The 23,920-nt window shown below is 37.2% G+C and overlaps 2 protein-coding genes across 2 annotated transcripts in view; both read right to left on the bottom strand.

Moving 5' to 3' along the window:
* The window catches only part of zzz3 (zinc finger, ZZ-type containing 3), a 66,938-nt gene extending 54,713 nt beyond the window's left edge, over positions 1–12,225 (bottom strand). Inside the window, exon 1 of the mRNA XM_056471797.1 lies at positions 11,949–12,225. The gene's annotated coding sequence lies outside the window, so the exon portion shown is untranslated. The remainder of the gene's footprint in view (positions 1–11,948) is intronic.
* Positions 12,226–15,365: 3,140 nt separating this feature from the next.
* usp33 (ubiquitin specific peptidase 33) overlaps positions 15,366–23,920 on the bottom strand; it is a 64,056-nt gene continuing 55,501 nt past the window's right edge. The window contains exons 23-24 of the mRNA XM_056471806.1: positions 20,875–20,943; positions 15,366–16,494 (exon numbers count right to left, since the gene is read on the bottom strand). Of these exons, the coding sequence (XP_056327781.1) occupies positions 16,337–16,494; positions 20,875–20,943 (227 nt within the window). The 3' untranslated portion in view covers positions 15,366–16,336. The remainder of the gene's footprint in view (positions 16,495–20,874; positions 20,944–23,920) is intronic.

A 23,920-nucleotide genomic window follows, 5' to 3' on the forward strand; every position in this document is an offset into this window, starting at 1 on the left:
GACAGCACTACCTACTGCGCCACAGCGTCGCCTGAACATTATTATTTTAGTTAATAATATTACTGAAATTAATTTAACAAATGAATAAATATAAATTTACCCAGAAGTAAATAAACAGACTCAACGATGAGCTAAAAATCTGTGGATTTCTGCGCGTGCAGATTCCATGTGGGCCTACTACTGAAATCTTGTTATGTGTAGTTAAGACACAGTGTTACACAGACAGTCCAGCCCTTACAGATTATGATATTTTGATATGAGAACAGTGAAATTAGAAACTGCATATGCAAAGCACAAACACACACCATTTCAGCTCGGGGCTTCACAAAAGACTGAAGGGAGGACTGGCTGGTGCTGTCATCTGCATTACTCAATAATTAGTGCAGTACTAAAGTCAAACAGAAGCTTGAAGTGTGACAAATTAGATTAAACCGCATCAAATTTCTCAACCGTCTCCATTCTCCTCATGCAGTATAAGAGGGAATGTATGCGAGAGAAAGACCTGATTTTAGGTTTTCCAACAGCCAGAACACTTTAAAACCTTGAAAGGGAAATAAATGCTTATGTTTTTCAGCAAAACAGTGGCTCTACGCTGACGAAAACAGATTTACTCAGAAACAATTTCCACTCTAAAATTGCTGGTCTATTGAATTAAAAAGAAAAAGCATCGATTTAGAAGTAAAAAGACTGAAATGTTGCTTGTTTGGAATCTACACTGTAAAACGTATGAAAAAAGTCATGACAACAAATGTTTTTATCTTACTTCAACTTAATCAAGTTCAACTCATTTTAGTTATAAAAGTTATCAAATATTTTTTGCCAATTTGACTTTCATATTGATTTCATCATTTCATTTGATTTAACGAACCAATTTCAGGCAGTAAGATTTGTTTTTACTACACTCTGATAATCTTTGATTTCTTTGAAACGTTTCAGACTAAAAAGATTGAAACTAAAGACCACATCGGCTCCTCCAGACCACACAACCCCTGTCATGTAGCGTTAGCACAATCTGAATGATGAAAGGCTTTAAATAAGACTTTGCGCTGCTGACATTAGTTTTGCTTGAGAAATGAGAGGCACCTGAGGAGAGTCTTACACGCATCCCTTATTCACACTTGACTGAAGCCTCCTGGTGAGTGTCTAATGTGATTTGACCATGCATATAAAAGACGAGACCGAAAACAGACAGAAGGGGTGGTGTCGGGCCTGAATCCTTAAAGCACTCAAATGGTTTGAAAACACAATTTTCCATTACTGACGATAACAGCTTAACTGCTGGATTCTACTTTCTTCTATCTACAAAGAATAAAAAAGTATGTTCCTGGGTTTTTGCTGGCACAAACACAAACATTCTGACAAAGACATTCAAAACAAAGAAAACCTCGATTCTCTCATCTCACAATTCATATAAAAATATCTGAAGGACTTATATAGCCATGGAGTTCATAAAAAGAGGGAAAAACTCTTGCTCATGACAGAGTCACCACTAATGTCATCACACACACACACACACACTACTACAACTCTGACATGACTCATTTGTGCGTAATGAGGTTATCTGGAAACTCAAATATGAGTAAGTGCAGGTTATGCTGCTGTTCCAGATATGCCTAATAATGGAGTAAAACTCTAAATAACAGAGTATGATGGGTGATGTAACGGAGCATACAGAGCATTTGATTGCATGATCCTTTGAAAATCAACTATTATGGCCCATTTCCACTGAGTGGTATGGTACGGTACAGTTTGGTATGCTTTTATGGCTGTTTCCACTGTCAAAAGGTACCTAAAAGTGAACCGTACCGTACCACTTTTGGGTACCCTTTGCAAAGGGTACCTAGCACAAACAAAACAGACAAATGTGAGACTGAAGCGCCAAAAAAAAAAAAAAAAAAAGGAGAAGCCGGAAAAAAACAAAGCAGCAAATGATTCTTTCAGCAACCTAAAACATGAACAAACTGCCATGTTTAACTAATCACCTTCTGGACTATTATGAACTCGGAATGAGGGAATTACTCTCTAACAGAGGTTACATGGGCTGCTGAAGATTAAAGATACAGATGAGAGGTTTGCACTGACTGGGCTATTTGTTGCGTGTTGTTTTGAACCTAAATAAGGACTAAATGTATGTGTAGTTTTACTGTAATTGGTAACATCAGAGACTGTAAGGGTCTGTATGTGTTCATATACATTGCATTTATTTATTTATTTTATATAATTGCAGATGTTAAAGTAGTAGTTGTCATTGATCTGCAGTTATAATCAAATCATGTCATCTGTCCTCATCTTGCTGGATTTATCAGCTGCTTTTGACACTGTAAACCACCAGATCCTGCTATCTACGCTTGAGTCACTGGGCGTTGCAGGCACTGTTATTTAATGGTTCAGATCTTACCTCTCTGACAGGTCATTCAGGGTGTCTTGGAGGGGAGAGGTGTCCAACCTACAGCAATCTAAACACTGGGGTACCTCAGGGCTCTGTTCTTGGGCCACTTCTCTTCTCCATCTACACGACATCTTTAGGACCAGTCATCCAGAATCATGGATTTTCCTACCACTATACCACCCTATGTATAGGGTGGTATAGTGGTATAGTGTATACCCAGCTATATACCCAGCTATACCACTCTTTTCACCCTGATGATCCCTTGGTTCCAGCTCTCATCTCAGCCTGCCTGTCAGACATTTCACACTGGATGAAAGATCATCATCTTCAGCTTAACCTCGCGAAAACGGAAATGCTTGAAGTTTCTGCCAACCCGACTCTACACCATAACTTTTCAATCCAGATGGATGGGGCAACCGTTAATTGTATATATACAAAACCTGAAAATTGAAATGAGGCTCTGTATGAGAAAGTCTGACCTCTCTGATTCATATTTGCTGACGATGTCTGTGGGATTGTTAAAATTAAAGTGCACACTTTCGCTTATAAAATATTATATACACAACTGGTCAAAAGTTTGGGGTCAGTATGATTGCTAAATATGTTAAAATAAGCTTCTCCTGCTCACCAAGGCTGCATTTATTTCATCATAAATACAGCAAAACTGTGAAATGTTGCACTATAAAATAACTGTTCAAAAGTAGTTTAGCATTTAATTTAATCATTTATTCCAGAGATTTTAAAGATGATTATATATATATATATATATATATATATATATATATATATATATATATATATATATATATATACACAAAAAATCATCTTTAAAATCTCTGGAATAAATGATTAAATTAAATGCTAAACTACTTTTGAACAGTTATTTTATAGTGCAACATTTCACAATTTTGAATAGAATATGTATATATATATATATATATATATATATATATATATATATATATATATATATATATATATATATATATATATGTATGTATGTATGTATGTATGTATGTATGTATGTATGTATGTATATATGTATATATATATATATATATATATATATATTAGGCATGTGCCGGTATCACATTTTCATGCTGCGATTAATTGATTGAGCTTTTATCACGGTATACGGTATTATCACGATATTGTAATTTTACTAGAGAAACAGGTAAAAAAAGACAAAAAACTTCAGTTTCATCAACTTAGTAACTTTAATAACTTTTTAATTAACTAAAAGTACTTCAAACATTTAAATACAAATAAATATAAATAAAACAATACACAATATATAAGTAAACTTGAGCAATTATATCAAAGTGAATGTGCAAAGGGAAACCGTCTTCGATCAGCAATCGTGGAATGAACTGCCAACTATTCCAGCATGTTTTATGCAGCAGATGCCTTTCCAGCCACAACCCAATATTGGAAATCACCCATACACACACACTCATACACTACAGCCAATTTAGCTTATTCAATACACTATTCACTCAGCCTATATTCAATAATAAACATAACAAAAACTGCCTGCTAAAGCATGGGTAAATCTTCAAAGTGAACAGTGTTACATTTTAACCTCTTTCACCTCATCCTGCTTGCTGTTTCACTATCTAAACAATGAAAACATAATATAAGTCAAATTTGTTTCATTTTGATATTTGATTTACACCGTCTCTTTTGCAGAATATCAGTTTTGATAACCAATAATGGCCAGTATAACAGTATAACGTACATTAAATTTAAACGATAAAGGTAAGTAATCAGTCAATGTGCAGAATCAGTGTATGTGGTTACATAAATTAATATATTAGCTTTGCACTCAGCCAAAACAGTTAACTGAGAACAAGTGATTCAGAAGACATAAGAATTGTTAGATAGAGACAACAAGAGGAATTCAATATCACGTTTAACAACTATAGTGAGATGAGATCACCCAGCAGATGAACTGTCTGACATGCACTATACTCTGACCTGGGGTTTATGCTTACCCGCTGAACTAGTGGCTGCAGCTCTGGGCAGAGAGTGTGTGGTCACGTGATTTGCGTTTTTAGCCGTGTACTAGAATGAACAGAGAACTTTTCAGAATCGCTAAATGAAACGCCGGTGTATTTCTCGCGATTTCTCTGCGCCTCCCTTGCGTTTCTTCTCTCTGACTCTCGACTATTTTGACAAATACACACAGACGACGCACGCTCACACGGAGTCCAAAATAGGAGTTTGTGATTGGGCCAGCCCAATGTCAATACCGAAAAGAGCCAATGGGCTGCAGTGTCACGGCCCGGTCTGTCTGTCCGGGAAAAAAGCATCTACTTTCAGAGAGTCACAGATCACAGCAGCGTCAATCAATAAGGCAGAAAAAAACGATAGGCTGCTAAGCCTTTTATGGGCCGATCAAATCATAAGACGATGATCAGCCCGGCCCAAAAAGTACGTCGGCCCACCGGGAAAGTGCCCGGTTTGCCAGATGGCAAGTCCGCCCCTGCGTGTGAGGATTATAGCGCGGTGGCAGCGGCGGCGCGCACTGCCTGCACACAAGGCTTCTACATGTGGGGATTGTTTACATCAGAGTGCGCATCAGTTCTGCGCAGCATATACGCAGTGTTTCTTCAAGCGGTTGATGGAAAATAAGCTAAGGCGCGTTCTAAGAATATAAATTCGGATCTATTATTTTTCACGGTATTTTGAAGTGCCCGCGATAACAATATCGTGCATATTCATTACCGTGATTTATCGCATTACCGAATACCGGCACAAGCCTAATATATATATATATATATATATATATATATATATATATATATATAAATATATATAAATATATATGTGTATGCAAAGCGTTGTGTACATAAGCTGTAAAGTTGCGCATGCGCTGTGAAGGGGGAACAGGGGAACTGAATTCTCCAGAACACCAGCATTATCATGATGGATTCAGTAGCAAACTTGCGTTTATGTGACTTACACTTTTAGTTGAAAAAACCTAATGACCTTTTTTTCTGCCACCATCATCGCTTGTGTGTGTCACCCAACACACCTTATTCTTGCACGGGAAAAAAACAATCCACTGCATTTGGCGCTGCTTGTATCTAAACGCAGGCACACCCCCTCACATGACAGCAGGGAAAGGCATAGCCAATCAAAATGTCCATATGTGTTTTGGGGGTGGGAGGACTCGAGGAGAGAACGTCATTTAACCCTTTCTGCATGTCTAAATTAACACTGACAGCGCGATTTGAGCGGATTAAATTATTGGTGGGGATATTTCAATGGTCGGTGGATATTGGTGGGGACACGTCCCCTCCGTCCACCCTAAATCTACGCCCCTGATATTTGATATATTTTATAGTCTATATTAGGGCTGCACAATATTGGAAAAATCTGGCATTGCCAGTCAGATAAACAGTGCGTTATGGTTTTCCAGAGAGTCAAAGAGCATTCAGGTATATTTATTCATTTTCTTTTCGGCTTAGTCCCTTTTATTAATCTGGGGTCGCCACAGCAGAATGAACCGCCAACTTATCCATCATATGTTTTACACAGCGGATGCCCTTCCAGCTGCAACCAATCACTGGGCAACACCCATAAACACTCATTCACACGTACACTACGGACAATTTAGCTTACCTACTTTACCTATACTACACGTTTTGGGACTTGTGGAGGAAACCGGAGCACCCGGAGGAAACCCATGCGAACATGGGGAGAACACCCAAACTCCACGCAAAAATGCCAACTGACCCAGCCGAGGCTCGAACCAGCGACCTTCTTGATGTGAAGCGATTGTGCTACCCACTGTGCTGCCCCCATTCAGTTACAGAAACGGAATTATGAAATGTAAAAGAACACTGTACAGTCTTTATTGTATTAATAAGTCAGTAAACCTATTCTACATTAATGTTACAAATGATGTACGGTTTTGTGCTTAAACGCTTTACACCCTTTTGAAAAGCCTTTAAAACACATTCAAACGATGAAGTTTCAACCTGTTATGGTCATGCCCAGCAATGACTCCACAAATCTCATATATTCTCAATTGTTGATCAACTTTAATCCCAACTTAATATTGTAGATCCTGCGATGTGACTATTGCGGACACAGACATTGCGATATCGATGCTGAAAGGATATTGTGCAGCCTTAGTCTATATGATTTGTGAACTATATTCCAATGCTGCATCCTAATTCGCATACTCATTCATAGGGTTGAAAAGTTAATTGTTTCTTCAGTGCACTGCGATGCAGACGCAAACAATTCAGTATCGGTTCAGTAATAGATCATACATCACCGGTTATTATGTAATGACGTCATGTACCTCATATGCGCTATATTGCAGTAGCTTACTATGGAGAGGGAGGTGACAAAGGGTAATCAAAACACTGCAAGTACCTAAAAAACTGCACAATTCACTATGTGTGTGTTTGCTGGACAGTCTTTCATGGACATTGAAGTACAGCAGAAGTATTTCACTGCGATTGAGAAAACGAAAGTAAACTCCATTTCTCTCTCTCAGACGTTACAAGCTCAGATTTGGTTGGCCAATCAGAGAAAAGGGGCGTTTCAGCACCACCTACCTATGTATAATGATTTTTAAAGTCGTTTATCCATTTTTAGCGTTGTCAAAATGAATTGTTTCTTCTGTGCACCGCGATGCAGACGCGGACAATTCGGTATCAGTTCAGTAATAACTAGGGCTGTGCAATTAATTGAAAATTCAGGTTCGATTTCAATTTTGGCTTCTAATGATTATAAAAAAAACATTAATCGAGATAAAAAACGATTGCATCATTTACCGCCCCCGTTGTACTCATTTGTTGCTCTGCAAAGCTCAGTTTCACGTGAAAATAACTAAAAGCATGTACTGTAGTGTACTTTTGCAGCACGGGATGCGCATCATTCATTGATGTACATTCAAATCATTCATGTTTTAAAAAGTGCGAAAGAGTGCATGCTGTTGCCCATGCTGTCGCCTCAGAGACGAGCAGAGCACAACATCTAAAGTCATTTTAATGTGAGCGCTTTAATGGTTATTTATTACATATTTATTGCCACATCAGCAACTTATGGCTATTTCGTGGCCAAATGGATATACATTAAAATATTACATGATAAAAACAAATTCGTATTATATTAAAAAATTTACTTAGACAAATATATGAAATATAAATATATAAAATTTACAAAATATTTATTCAAAGTTAAATATGGTTTTTCAGTTCTATTTTTGAAAAAAAAATGTTAAACTCTTCCTGGTGGTACCTTTTTAAAAATGTCCATCAAAGTACTCTCCTTATAAAAATGTTGTCTAACAGAATTTAAACTTCTACATTCCAACAAAATATGAGCGCTTTAATGGTCAAATAGGTGTTAAACCGCGGTGTTTACTGATTATTCATATTAACCCTTATATGTGTAATAAACAAACGAGTTGAGAATCAAAAGACATGTGAAAGAGAAACCATTAATCAGAAGTGCACTGCTCTTGAAGTGACAGCGCGCAATATTCCTGCTGCTGCCTGTTTTTATCAATAATCAAACAACAAAAGGACAAAATCACTCACTGCTCTTGAGTGAAGGACTTTTGTAGCTGTAATTAAAGTTTTTCTTACAGTGAAGATGCTTAAAGCAGTTCGTTTCATATTTTTATTATATTGTATTTATTTCCCTTATTTACAAGGAGGAAAAAACTGTATATATACAGTTAAAGTCAGAATTATACGCCCTCCTGAATTATTAGCGACCCTTTTGCCCCCATTTTCTGTTTAATGGAAAGTTAAACATATTTTTAAACACATTTCTAAAAAAATTTGTTATAATATCTCTTTTCTAATAACTGACTTCTTTTATCTTTGCTATGACAGCACATAATATTTTACTAGATATTTTTCAAAATACAAGCATTCAGATTAAAGTGCAATTCAAAGGCTTAATTAGGGTAATTAGGCAAGTCATTGTATAACAGTAGTTTCTTCTGCAGATAATGAAAAATATATTTTGCTTAAGGGGGCTAATAATATTGACCTTAAAATAGGTTTCAAAATATTTAAGCCTGCTTTTATTCTAGCCAAAATTAAACAAATAAGCCTTTCTCCAGAAGAAAAAATATTATAAGAAATACTGTAAAAAAATTCCTCTGTTAAACATAATTTGGGAAATATTTAAAAATAATAATAAATTCACAGGAGGGCTAATAATTTTGACTTCATCTGTAATTGTTTTGAATATTCGTGATTGCAATTATGACCAAAATAATCGTGATTATGATTTTCCCACAATCGAGCAGCCCTAGTAATAACCATAACCGGTTATTATGTACTGACGTAATTTATCCCATAGGCGCTAGGCTGCCGTAGCTTACTATAGCGAAGGAGGTGAACGTGAGTAATTACAACGCTCTAACTACCTAAAAACGCAGAAACTGCACAATTGCACTGCGTGCGTGTTTGCTGGATAGTCTTTCACCGACACTTACAGCAGAAGCCCCTATTGCACTGCGATTGTGAAACTGAAAGTAAACTCCATTTCTCTCTCTCTCACTGTGGCCCATTTGACCTGCCGGTGTGACGTTTCCTCTCCTCTCGGCTGTTACAGCGTTACTTCTGGATACAGACACAAGCGCGTCTGCAGAATGAGTTTTCTCCACGTCTATCATGGATCAGCTGTAAGCGCCACTGCCATTTATCAGTATCACTCATCGGTAGGGCCAGACGGAATCTGCAGACATTTTTTGCTTTTTCTGCGCAGAATTGTGTTAAAAATTATGCAGAATTATTTTGGAAGTATCATAACTAAAACCTTAACATATGAAATAAAAAGTGATACCTTTTTTACTTTTATTTAATGTTTACAATGCAAATCCAATTAGATTCACTTTATTTGGTAAACAAAGCAAGTCTCTGAAATAACATATGTACTAAAAGACAGAAAATATTACTTTAAAAACTTTATTGTAAATAAATCATATATTTTCATATTAGTCAATATTAACGTAATTTAAAAACTGAATAAATATAAATTTACACACATTTAGTAAATAAATAGAATCAATTACAGGCTAAAAATCTGCGGAAATCTGTGTACACAGATTCCGTGTGGGCCTACTCATCAGTGAACAGCGCCAGTGCGTAAGAGCCAATCCTAGCCCTTTCTGTTGAGTGCATGACCAATCATAGGGGTATAAGAAAGAACTCACTAGAGCAGTGTTTCCCAACCCTGTTCCTGGAGGCACACCAACAGTACATATTTTGGATGTCTCCCTTTTCTGACCCATTAACTTCAGGTGTTGGAGTATCTTCTGATGTCATGATAAGTTGATTCAGGTGTGTTTGATTAGGCAGAGGTTGAAAATGTGTACTGTTGGTGTGCCTTCAGGAAAAGGGTTGGGAAACACTGCGCTAGACAAGCTCAGAAAGCGAGCGGGACATTGACATTTGTTTATTTTCTATAAATGCTCTTGTTGGTCTATGCATGTACTTTTTTAAGGTACAGTTCATATATCTGACTGCTTGTATTAAAGGACAAAATTGTATTACAAATAGTATATGAATATAAATATATTTATACATTTTTATACAAGAATTGCTGTGCTGTAAAGAAAATATAAAACTGTGTATGGAAAGCATCGTCAATGCACCGTGATGCAACAAGATATCTATATGCAACCGAATCGATGGCATGATAATCGTATTTGGAACGATAACCGTTTTCAAGGTTTACCGCAATTTTGAAAAGTCAAGGTTTTAAAAACGCAAAAATGTTCCGATCCTAAGCTGTGTAAGATTTTTTAATGATATTTTTTTAGGACAACAGTATCTCTAGTGGAAAAGATATCCAAAGATGATTAAAATTGTAAAGAAATCTGTGTTTCTGAAACTAATGAAGACAGCAAAAGTCAATGATTCATTTGAATTATTTAGCCTGACATGTTTACAGTATCAAATTTTTTGCAATGTCTCTTAAAATAAAATATATTGTGTTTAAAAAGGGGAAACATTTTAGTTTTTTACCCAGACATTTAAAAAGAACATATTTCAGAGCAGTACATCTCAATATTTAAAAACCGTGATATTTTTATCCAAGGTTATCAAAGAATCTTATACAGGTCTATGCCAAATACAGATACATTTACTATATTCTAGAAACATAAGAGTCGCTATTTTGATTACATTTGCTATTTATTGGGTTCTCCTGATTAATAAAACAAACTGACAGCTGCAGCAGTGCTCCATAACGCATAAACCATGACAGACACGAAAGCAAAAACTTACAGGAGCTAGAAACATCCCATAGCAGTGATTACAGCCAACTGCCCTCAAAGTCACTCAGAGTGTTTTATGGGTGTGAAATATATGATGTTGTCATTCTGTTCAAACTCTGCAAGAATCTGAAACTTCCTGAATATTCTTAAAAGCTCGCGCGCGTGGCGAAGAACTTTAAATTGACACGTGCTTGCCAAAAAAACTATCAGAAAACATGCAAAGAGAAAGATCCTCGCCATGTGGTCACCTCGGCATGTTTCCTAAAATGTTCTGCGCTGTATTTTTATGCAGAACTCTGTATGTTTGACTGAAAATGGTGAAGCCTCATTTAAAACCAGTACTAATGAGATGTTTTCTTCAGAATGGCGTGTGTATACATGAGACACCAACAACAGTGACTTCAGCACTGTTGCAGATTAATCTTTGCTCGTAATTTATATAGAACAGCCTTGAAAATAATATATTCTACTTCAATTGCATTTAATGGGCCTCTCCGGTGTAAACCGCATCCAAGGCTCGGCTTGATGTCCAGCCCTGCTGCTCATAGACACCAGTGCAAGTTTTTTCCAGCCATGTAGACTTCTGAAAACTCCTGCATTAGCCTCTAATGCAACACGTATGGCTCACGCAGTCAATAAACTCTTTATCGAGAGTATGCTTAGAGAGTATGGTTATACTTAACCAACCGTTGAATTGAGCAAAACAAATGTATCCGCAAGGTTTTATTAGCTCACCGGCTAACCCCTGCATTCACAGGATGCGCACTTGCGTTTTAATTTCTGCTACAAATAATAAAACATAATTGAGTGAAGAGCCACGCAATGATAATAAAAAATGGTTGTTTTATTTTCTTCCACAACTCACACACTAATTAGCATTTTGGCTAAAAGCGCTAATGAAGATGATCGAGACTCACTGTAGCATGCTAATGCTAACGAATTTGGCGCAACCCATTTAACGCACATTCTTAACACTTGTCAGCGAACGGAAAACATTTTGCGTCTTTGTGCTAATTAACGAAAACATCAGCAAAAGCTGATCATTTACATTTGAAGATAAAGGGCCTAAATCGTGGAAGCTAATATGCTAGCGGGTAACAGTGCAGAGGAGCGGGGGCAGCGTGCACATACACAACTGATCAGCCGCAACAACTTTGCCCATAAAATCCGCTCGAACTGCTACAATCGGAGCGGTTCTTCAACCAGAGTCTGCTTTAACTTCGAGATAAAGTCGGGGAATTGGACCTGAGTGACGGATAATTCAATGTAAAAGGGTTTATGAAGCTACAGAATTACACTTACCTCACTTCCGCAAATCGTTTGCTGCACATTCGGCAGCCGCCATGTTTTTTTTCTCTGTCGGTGCTGCTGTGAATGCGAATCCCACAATCCCGCTCACTGCGATACTGTACAGGACAGCAGCCGCGGCCCACACGCTCACTGCTTTCATAATGACCGGCTCTCCAGAGCTCCGCTGTCAGCGGCGATCCAACCGAACATGTCAGCCTTCAACATCAGAAGCATATTGTTTGGAGAATTCACTATTATGTGCTATTAGCTTGTCTACGGGAGGAGATAATAGTTAGATTGCGCCGCTGCTATTTAGAGCTCGGTAAACTGCTTTAGTTTTATGACAGGCCAATGTCAATAAATCAAATTCGCTGTTAAATGAATGGCTTCATTTGAATGTATCATCATCTACGCTACTGTATTTTAAGAAGGTGCTTCTATGGGGTTTCATAACTGGGGTTTATTATAATATTTAAAGAACTATTTATAAATGACAAGTAAGTGACATAAAAGAACAAATTAATCAAAGAATGAATAAATAAGCCCTTTAAATAAACATTTTATATAAAAACAAAACAAACAAGTGCTTATTTAAATGTTCCCCGATATATAACATTATTATATAATGTAAACAGTGTTATAATACAAAGAAATTAATATATTTAAGATTTTAAAATGGATTCACATTGACCGTCTTATAGGAGTCAAATATTAAAATATTTTGACCCAATATCAAAAGTAGAACATTATATTTCACACTGTAAGTTACATGACAGACATGAATTGACAAAAAAAATCTATTTGTTCTCGTACTGAAGAACTTATTATTCTTTTACATCAGTTTTATTCATGCAAACATAAACAAGTGACAATATATACATATTATTTTTAAAAGTGTGTGTGTGAGAGAGATTTTGGGGCAAAATACTATCTGGACTGCGTGTGTGAGATTTGTGTGCAGGGCTCCAAACAATTAATGTTGTAACAACACAAATCGAGTAAATTAACTTAACAAATTTAAGTAGATTGAACATAAAACAATTAAGTTATACCCCCAAAACATATTTAAAAAATTGTGTTGTTTCAGCTTACTTTAAAATATAGCTGCAAGCAGCAATTTAGGGGCCAAGCAGTTCAGAGCCAGAAAGACCAAAGTAGTCTAGAGGCAGAATAAGCACATTTGTCTGTGCCGTAAACAAAAACCATTTTGCCTATTGACATGCATTTCACAACGTTTGGTCAACATGGTCTGACGATGATCCGAGTCAAATTTCGTGATATTTCAGCAAACTATCTAGGAGTTTGCAAATGAAATATTTAAACAAAATCAATATGGCGGACAGGTAGTTTAGCTAAATATGGCATATTTGGTATCAGTGTTCTCGGCATGACTCAGAGAATAAATTGAGATTAATTTTACCACAATCAACATATTCAGTCTAAAGTTATTAGCACATTTCTTATTTATTATTGACGGTTAGTGAACGGTTTATAACTCGTGACCACTAGGTGGCGCTGTTACCAAATTATGTGTTGTGGTCATTTTGAGTTGCCAATGACACACCTAAAGTTCAGTGTCAATATGTTTAAGCATTGCAGAGTTACAGCCTCAGATTCGCTTTGACATTGTGCTAGCACATTTGTCGATGCCGTGAACGATAACAGTTTTGCTGATCGATATGATTTCCATAACGTTTGGTCAGCATGGTCTGAAGATGATCAGAGTCAAATTTGGTGACAATTGAATCAACGGTCTAGGATTTCGCAAAAGAGTCTTTTTGAACAAATTCAATATGGCGGGAAGTTTGCCCAAGTATAGCATGTTTGGTATCAATGTTCTCAGCATGACCCAATAAATAAGCCACAATAAGACTATGCAATCAACATTTATTAGTCATTTTGTAAGATTCATTATTGATGGTTAGTTGAGGGTTTATAACACGTGACCACTAGGTGGCGCTGTTACCAAATTGAAACGTTGTGGTTATTGTGAGATGCTAGTGACGCACCTAAAGTTCAGCATCAATATGTTCAAACACTGCAGAATTACAGCCTCAGACGATCTTTGACATCGTGCCAGCACATTTGTTGGTGGCGTAAACGAAAACTGTGTAGCGTATCAACATGAATTCCATAACTTTTTGCCAGCATGGTCTGAAGAACATCGGAGTCAAATTTGGTGAAAATCAGAAAAACGGTGTAGAAGTTCGAAGAAATAGGTTGGCATATTTGGTATCAATGGTCTCGGCATGATCCAGGGAATATAACAAGCCACATGTCATGTCAATAAGGAATGTTTAGAAAAAGTTATTAGCATTTTTCAAAAATTGCTTATAACTTTTGGCTTTAGAAGTTTTTGAGTATACCTTCAGGACATGGTGTCGAAGATGCACACCATGTTTTGTAATGATACCTGAATATGTTCGTGGAATACAGCCTTTTTCGACAAAAATCAAAATGGGCGACGCCCAAAATGGCTGACCAGGGAAAATTTGGCATCATTAGACTCGGCATGCTCTGTCTGATGTAAAGAGACCAATTTTCTTTTTAATTTTAGTTTTAGACGAAGGGTTGAGACGTCATAAGCAAAAAAAAAAAAAAGCATTTTCTTGTATCTTCAGACCACGGTTAGTGAACAGTTTGTAACTCGTGACCACTAGGTGGCGCTGTTGTATCTCCGGACCACTTGGAAATTATACAACTTTCAGTGCACTGAAACGCTGCAGAAAACCTCAGACCATAATTGTCATACACACACCAGGTTTGGTGTGAATATGTCAATGCGTTACAGAGATATCGACTCAAGCTCTACGTTAAATTTGTTCGCAAGTTAAATGAAAACGGTTGGTCAAATCAACTTGACTTTCATAACTTTTGGTCAGCATTTTCTGTAGATCATGGGATTCAATTTTGATGAAAATCGGAAAAACGGCCAAGGACGAGTTCTGCCAAATAAGTTTTGCGAAAAAATCAAAATAGCGAAAAAATGTTCATGACGGAAAATGACGTCATAGGGTGCGTTCAAATTGGCTTGAGCCAAGGAAGATGAAAAAGGAGGAATTTTGAATGTAGCCCATTCGGATTTAAATCTTACAACAATAAACATAAGTGAAACTTTGGACAAGTGGTGGCGCTAGAGAGTTTGAGTTAAAAACTTCAAGTTTGCTGTGGTTCATGTTGACACTGCCATTGTGCCAAATTATACAACTTTCTCGTATACGATTACATGGGCTGTCATTCAAATCCGGCGGAAGAAGAAGCGGAAGAAGAATAATAGGAATGCTAACGGAAGCAATAGGTGCCTCCGCTGCTTTGCTGCTTGTCCCCAAATAAGTAGTTTGAACAAGCAGCAGAAATCATATTTTTTGAGTGTGTGTGATGTGTATATTACATTTCGTAGGCGTCAGATCATACAAACAATGACAGATATTGACAGCATCAATTTTGGAGTTTAATCTTAAACCACTCAGATACAGCTTTCTTCTCTGTGGACAATTAATATTGAAAAACGACATCAAATCTTTCTATACATTAAATAATGCCTTGAATGCATACACATGAGGCAGCAGGATTTAATTGATCCGTTTTTTTCCTCTTTCACATCTCATTTTTGAACAAGACAGCCATTGAAGGGTTCAATTGTGAGCCTTATTGTTTGCGTCTCCAGTCGCACAGCTATTCTGCACAAATAAAAAATGAGAAATCGATTTTCTTGCCAGCATAATGTGCCACGTCATTCCTATTAGCAAGCATTCGGCTTCGATTTAGCTTGTCAAATCGTTTTTACGAACAAAAGACGTCCATGAATGCCAGAATAATCATACCCCTCTGGAATAAATAACATTTAGTGCAGAAACATGGTGTTGTTTAAGTACTAGTACATTCAAATACACATCAAACATCAGAGCTGAAGCATGCACGCTTTGAATCTACAGTACGGTGCAAAACAAAAGTTCTTTCCTGAGACTACATAGCATTTAGCATTCTTTCGTAACCAAAACATGACGTTCTCATCCACGATGTTCTTCATCGAGACAGTGAAATATGTACAGATGCGGTGGAATTCGTTTCCGGTTCACAAAAAAATCATGGACTATTTGGATTGGGCGAAGCTAAATTCATCAGGAACGCGGCTGAAAACCCAAATTCAATTCATTAATTGACTGAAAACCGGTCTTAATTCTAATCGTTCAGTGGATATGCACAATATATACAAGCGTCAAGCACAATGGAGGAGCTTTGATCCATCCGTCTGCTAATAAAGAACAGTCATAAAGGGTACAGAGTGCGTATGTTGAGTGAAGCTAGAAGGTCCTTTTGCTTGAATGTTGGAAAACAAAAGTGAAGTGCAAGATGAGTGTTTGTCGGTCCCCTTGGCGGTCCAGCAGCTTCTCGGTACACTACACCGTGCGCGTCTCCACTTCGATCTTCTCCTCGGACTGTGAAGTCTCAGACTCCTGATGGCTGACACTGGGCCGCACGGTCACTACAGGCCCTCCTCCGTGAATGTTATGGAGGAAGTTCCAGGTCTCTTCGGATATTTGACCTGAATCAGCACCTGGGTGATCAAAAAAATAAGAAAAATGTGAGTTTTGAGAGTTACTTGACGCAGTTAATAATGATTTTATGTATTTTAATCAGTTTCTGCTTCTGTCATTTACTACACTACATGCTAATTTATTAGCCCTGCTGTGATTTTAATTATATTTCAACTATTTTCCCAAGCGATGTTTAACAAAGCAAGGTATATTTCACATTATTTTCTTTTTTTTTCTTGAAAAGTTGCATTGATTTAGTTTAGCTGGAGTAAAAACAGTTTTAAAAATAATTTTGCATCAATATTTTTAGCCCCCTTTTAATAATTTGTAGAACAAAACACTGTTGTTGTCCAATGACTTGCCTAGTTAACCTAATTAACTTGGTTAAAGGTGCTGTATTTAAGTTCACTTCAAAAGCATAAAAATACCATAATATGTTCAATTATCATGAGAAGCACTTAACAAAACAGATGCTTTATACACATAAATACTTCTGTATAAATGTTCATTACTAATCTCTCTATGAATATGATTTGATTATAACTGCAGATCAATGACAGTGCGAAATAGCCTACTGTAACGTCTGTAATTATATTAAATTAATAAATAAATGCAACATATATGAACACATAATTCCATCATTCCGAGTTCATAATAGTCCAAAAGGTGAATGTAATAGTTGAACAACAGTTTGTTTACGTTTGCTGAAAAAATAATTGCTCCTTTTTTCCTGCTTCTTCACGCTTTACTCTCGCGTTTGTCAGTTTCTGACAGGATCGGGTTTTCAAAAGCACATCAATAATCAAGCGCACGTTATTATCATCAGCTGAAGAAGTTTGTTATTTCAAATATAGATGCACGGCGAGCGCAAGCAAGAAAGCGAAACCGCTCGCGCTTTAGACTGGCTCGAAAAAACTACGGGGCACAGAGATCAAGATACTTTGGATTCATCTTCAATGCCTCCTCTTTCATCTTACCCCAAACATGCTCAATAATGTTCGCTATTGGTAACTGGGTTGGCCAATCCTGAAGCACCTTGACCTTCTTTGCTTTCAGTAACTTTGATGTGGAGGCTGAAGTATGAGGAGGAGCTCTATCCTGCTGAAGAATTTGGCCTCTCCTGTGGTTTGTAATGTAATGGGCAGAACAAATTATTATTAGAACCTATTATTAAGAAACCACAACTGGAACCCAGCAACTTAGCTAATTATAGGCCTATTTCAAACCTTCCATTTATATCTAAAATACTAGAAAAAGTTGTTTCTGCTCAATTATGCTCCTTTCTGCAGACCAACAATGTTTTTGAAGTGTTTCAGTCAGGTTTCAGAGCTCATCACAGTACAGAAACTGCATTAGTGAAAATAACCAACGATTTACTCCTAGCTGCTGACCAAGGGTGCATCTCGCTATTAGTTCTACTCGATCTTAGTGCGGCATTTGACACCATTGACCATGGTATCCTTATTAATCGCTTAAAGTCTACAGGTGTCCAAGGACAGGCCCTACAATGGTTTAAGTCATACTTATCTGACCGTTACCAGTTTGTAAATATAAATGGACAGCCTTCACAAATCAGCCCAGTAAAATACGGGGTGCCTCAAGGATCAGTTTTAGGCCCTTTACTGTTTACAATATACATGCTACCCCTGGGAGACATTATTAGAAGACATGGGATCAGCTTTCACTGCTATGCAGATGATACTCAATTATATATTTCAACTAAACCTGACGAGACGTCTAATCTGTCCAAGCTAACTGAGTGTATTAAAGATGTTAAAGACTGGATGACCAACAATTATCTTCTCTTAAACTCAGACAAAACAGAATTATTACTTATTGGGCCTAAATCCTGTACACAGCAGATCTCACAACTCGATCTACAATTAGAGGGATACAAAGTTAGCGTTAGTTCTACTATAAAAGATCTGGGTGTCATATTAGACAGCAATTTAACTTTTAAAATCATATTTCCCATGTCACAAAAACTGCTTTCTTTCATCTGAGAAATATAGCTAAGTTACGAAGTATGCTATCCATCTCAGATGCAGAAAAGCTAGTCCATGCTTTTATGACTTCTAGGCTGGACTACTGTAATGCTCTGTTTGCTGGCTGCCCAGCATCCTCTATTAACAAACTTCAATTAGTACAAAATGCAGCTGCCAGAGTTCTAACCAGGTCTAGAAAATTTGATCACATCACCCCAATTTTATCCTCCTTACACTGGCTGCCTGTTAAGTTTCGTATTGAATTTAAAATATTGCTTCTTACATATAAAGCTCTAAATAATCTAGCTCCTGCTTATCTAACCAATCTTCTGTCTCGCTACAATCCAACTCGCTCTTTAAGATCTCAAAACTCAGGACTTCTGGTAGTACCTAGAATAGCAAAGTCGAGTAAAGGAGGTCGAGCCTTCTCATTTATAGCTCATAAACTCTGGAATAGCCTTCCTGATAACGTCCGAGGCTCAGACACACTCTCCCAATTCAAAACTAGATTAAAGACCTATCTGTTCAGTAAAGCATACACTTAGTGCACCACTTAGGGGGCTTCCACACAGGTTATGCATCTTGCTGATATACACTGTGAACATCAGCTACGCTAATTATTTTCTTTATTCTCCATTTCCACCTGGGGATACTCTTCCCGAGGCCCTCAGACTATGCAGAGTCACTGATTCGATCCAAGACCAACGACGAGATGATCCCAAGGTTTCCATATCCTGGACCAGGCCGAATCCTGAGCAGCTACTGCGATGGTCATGGAAGAGTGGAGAACATGAGACTGTTTCCTATGACGCTCCAGAGACAGACGAGTCTTCGCTGAGGCCAGCTTCCAGCCTCCGCCACTGAGACTGCAGCTCTGCACAAGACGTTTGGCCAGCGGAGAAATTAAAATGGTCGTGCCCAACTGAGCCTGGTTTCTCTCAAGGTTTTTTTTCTTCACTTCCGCCTTTAGTGAAGTTTTTTTTCCCTCTCCGCTGTCGCCACTGGCTTGCATGGTTCAGGATCTGTAGAGCTGCGCATCGTTGGATTTGCTCTTCAATATTTGGACTCTCAGTAGTGATTATTAAACCACACTAAACTGAGCTAAACTGAACTGAACTTAAACACTACAAACTTAACTACACTGTTCCTATTTACTGTGACCTTTTATGTGAAGCTGCTTTGACACAATCTACATTGTATAAGCGCTATACAAATAAAGGTGAATTGAATTGAATTGAATTGAACAAATGTCTTGATACCTCAGGCTGTTGATGTTGCCCTACAGTATGCAGATTTCTCACAAACCCCACACTAAATGTAACCCCAAACCAGGATGTTTCCTTCACCAAACTTGAATTCTGTGAGAATCTTGGGTCCATGTGGGTTCCAATAGGTCTTCTGCAGTATTTGTGATGATTGGGATGCAGTTCAACAGATGATTCATCGTAAAAATGCCACTTTTCCAAATGATCAACTAGTAGTCAAGGTATTATTTGTTGCTCTTACAACTAGGATCGACTACAAGACTTTAGTCAGGTAGTGTATAGTCTTCATTAAATATACACAAATACAATTAATCAGTCTTAAAGCTTTCTGTCGGTCAATTTGTTGGTCACATGACTTTAAACATAAACAAAATCAGCAAGTGGAAATTGCTGCCAAACTCTCAAACACTTGAATTTTTAAGAAAATGACTATATGTGACCTACGTAGGTACTGTAAATGTGATACATTTTCCTCCCAACATTTTCTCTGTTATACATACACACTCTCTGTGCAGCAAAAAAGTGCTGATGACCTGAAAACTCTGACACTAAAGCTGGAGATCCCTACTGCAGTACTGCAATACAGCCAGTCTGCTTTACTGCATGAAGTCACTTCTGATTGTGTTTGTTAAATGCCTGTCTGACAAAAGTGCTTACTATTATTTTACTGCCATAATGATAAGTTATTTTATTCTGTGTGTATTTTAATAGAAAAATAAGAGGAATTGCGCAGTTTCAGCATTTGAGAAGCTTCTTAAGATAAGGCTTCGCAACACAGAAAGCGTACTATGAATAAAAAAAGCAGAGATGGCAAAATAAATCATCTCTTGGTTCTATTGATTTTGTCTTAGATTAAATCATCAACAGAAATCCTGATGAAATGTACATTCCTAAGATATTTAACTATTATAATGGAGCCTTAATCAAAACCCAAAGCTAACATCGACTTTATTTACTAAACTGAATGTGCAGTTTGCTCAAAAATGACCATTCTTCAACAAGGACAATGGCTTTGGAACCATTTGACAGTAAATAAATGACAATATAATTGGTTCTCCGTTTTCATTCAGAAATCAATTATTTTGAGGAAATAAAGTGGGTTATGGATGCTACTTCATGTTAACTCTGAAGGAAAACAAACCTTGATTACCTGTCTTCAATGTGATGTGTCCATTTTTATTTACAGCAATCTTGGAGTTATCAATTGGCCCCGGTGGGTCTGAAACGCACAAGATCATCCATTAATCGAAAAACACAGCATTTACTGCATCAAAACCAAACATATAATACAACAGAATATCAAAAATTAGTCAAGAACACTGAAGAAGTCAATTTTACTTCATTTATTTTCTTTCCAAGGCCAAGCTGGCAAGGATGTAATCCTCTATTGGCCCAATCTGTACAAGATGCAAGCAGTCCCCTGCTACAGTACATTAGCCCGTATGTTTTGGTTATGTCCCAGATTATCTGTACTCTGATCATATATTTTTTTACTCCAGAATATTATGTAAAGATGTTAGTTCAAATCCCGTAACTGCTGTCTTTGGTATTGTATATGAAAATAACAATTTGTCAAAAGGTGAATTGGACTGTGTTGCCTTTACGTCTCTTTTGGCAAGACGCTTGATTTTAATCAATTGGAAACATTCATTTCCTCCTCCTTTTAAACAGTGGGCCAATGATGTGTTGCACTTCCTTAGTTTGGAAAAAATAAGACTCAATTTAAATGGTCCTGGGTCCAAGTTCACTGCCATGTGGCGTCCTTTCATAAATTAATACCAAAGCTAAATGTAATTGTAAGTGGACAAAATGATGCTGATGCTGTCAGGTTTTGCTTGTATTGTACTGATGTTGTTTTGTCTTTTTTTATTTGTACACAATGTTAACACGCTATTTCTATGCATGTTGTGTTGTTAGTTACGTTGATTAGTGAAAGCATGTTTTTTTTTGGCCTATTTAACTCTCTACTCTTTACTTTCTATAGTAAACGTAGTAAACGTCCAACAGTGGATCTAACTTAGAAACTTAAAACTTCCTTTATAATGAATAATTTTGTTGTTTGAAGTGATTTAATTGGTGTTGCAGTATTATAAGCTTTAACACAGAACTTATAAATGACACCTCATACATACTTTCCAACAACTCATATTCCAACAGCTTTCATTTATTCCATTCATTTTTGCTGAATATTATTAAAAACAAACCTAATATTGTATTATCATATATACAACATACAGTAAATATAAATATTTTCTCCAGTAAATATTATAACAAATAAATAACAAGTCTAGTATATCCAGATGCATCAGAATAATGTAGCTACTAGTCTGTCTGTGCTGTCTTAGCTGCCTCTGAGCTAACTTACCTGAACTGCCTCTATCAAATGTCCAGTCTGCATCATTCTCATAGTCACTAAAACCCATCTCATCCTCGCATTCTTCTGCAGGAAGAGCCAGTTCTGTCCTTTTCTTCTTTCACTTACCATAGAACATGGTGGTGCTCGCTAATACACTGTTCCCTGTATTCATGTTATAGGTGGGCATAGATTAATCTAGATTAATCTCGATTAAAATGGCTCATTTGAATTCTGCCGAAGGCATTCAGAATATGTGTGCATACCCAAATAATAAGTCTTTGAAAACAGGTTTCTCAAGCCAGGTGGCGCATTAGACCAGGGGCACATCTCCTGTTTCCAAAATGCATCACAAACTGCTTGAGTTCTACGATGATAATTGTTGATGAAAATAAATTATGTTCAGTAAGATTTACTCGTGTTTACTGTGTATTCAGTTAAACATGACTTTTGAACTGTAGGCTACTGTAGGCTCCAAACAGGGAATTCATACTTGCTTTTGCTGTGCGTACATACAGATAATGCTGGTTCGCAAAGCCAGGTTCACAGATGCCTGACAGTGTGGTTGAGTCAAACATTGAGTATGTTTACATGGGCAACAATGCTTTAATAGGAAGAAGACAATACTCTGATTAAGAGTCTACCATGTAAACAGCGATTTATGATTACCTTAATTCGACTCATAAGTCATAACTGAACTAAACAGAAATGGAATTAAGATGCGGAGTATGCATACATTAGTGGCATTATTGAAGTAAACACCGCAATCAAACTATTACCGTCATGTTTTCGCCACATTTTCCGACAAGATCCACACACACGGCTGTCAGTAAAGGACCGCACACACACTCGCACACACTCCCACGCACACACACGCACGCACGCGCACGCACACGCACGCACGCACGCACGCACACGCACGCACATTTTTCTTTCCATTGGGAAACACAATTTATCGATTTACAAAAAAATTATTTGCTAAAAAAATTTGAGTAGTGAATAAGTCATCATAACTTACTGGAGGTGATGTTTCAGATTTTTTTGTGGATCTGACATAATTTGATCCTCTGTTTTTATTGACGTTTACTTATGCATTCAGTTACTACTCACAATAAACGCCAGTCTGTCAGAAATCGCGCTACAGAAAAACACTGCATGTCATATGACTTAACCAAAGCACATCATTGGCTCCACTAAGGTCTTGTCTTTCCAACAACAAAAAAAATTAATGTTGGTCTTAAAGAAACAGTGGCAGGGAAATGAACATAGGTATCATGATGCCATATTGAGGGTTAAACCATCATTGTATGCATACCAGACAATTCCAAGTAAAAATACTTGTAGGTTTTTGTAGATTGTAGATTTTTGTTCTATAAACTTAAATTTAAGAATTTTTGTTAAATGTGTGACGTAATTTGAACTGAAACACAAAGAGGGCAGGAAAAGGTAGCTCCTCCCCCTTTTACAAAAATCAACCAATAGCATTTTGTTATAATCACAGCTCTTCCAGTGAGAGTGGTTGAGCGTCTTGAAGGGGGCGGGACATGTCAGATACTAGAGAGCACATTGATGAGAAACTAAAGTATGAGATGGAAGTGACAAACTGCATGGTTTGGATATTCATTCATTCATTCATTTTGCTTTGGCTTAGTCCCTTGTTTATCAGGCTTTGCCAGAGCGGAATGAACCGCCAATTATTTTGGTATACGTTTTACGAAGTGGATTCCCTTCCTGCCACAACCCAGTACTGGGAAACACCCATACACTCTCGCATTTACACATGCACTCATTCACAAAGGCCAAATTTGTTTACCCAATTGACTTATAGTGCATGTCCTGAACT

This window comes from Danio aesculapii, chromosome 2 (genome assembly GCF_903798145.1).
Source record: "Danio aesculapii chromosome 2, fDanAes4.1, whole genome shotgun sequence".
Taxonomy (NCBI): Eukaryota; Metazoa; Chordata; class Actinopteri; order Cypriniformes; family Danionidae; genus Danio; species Danio aesculapii.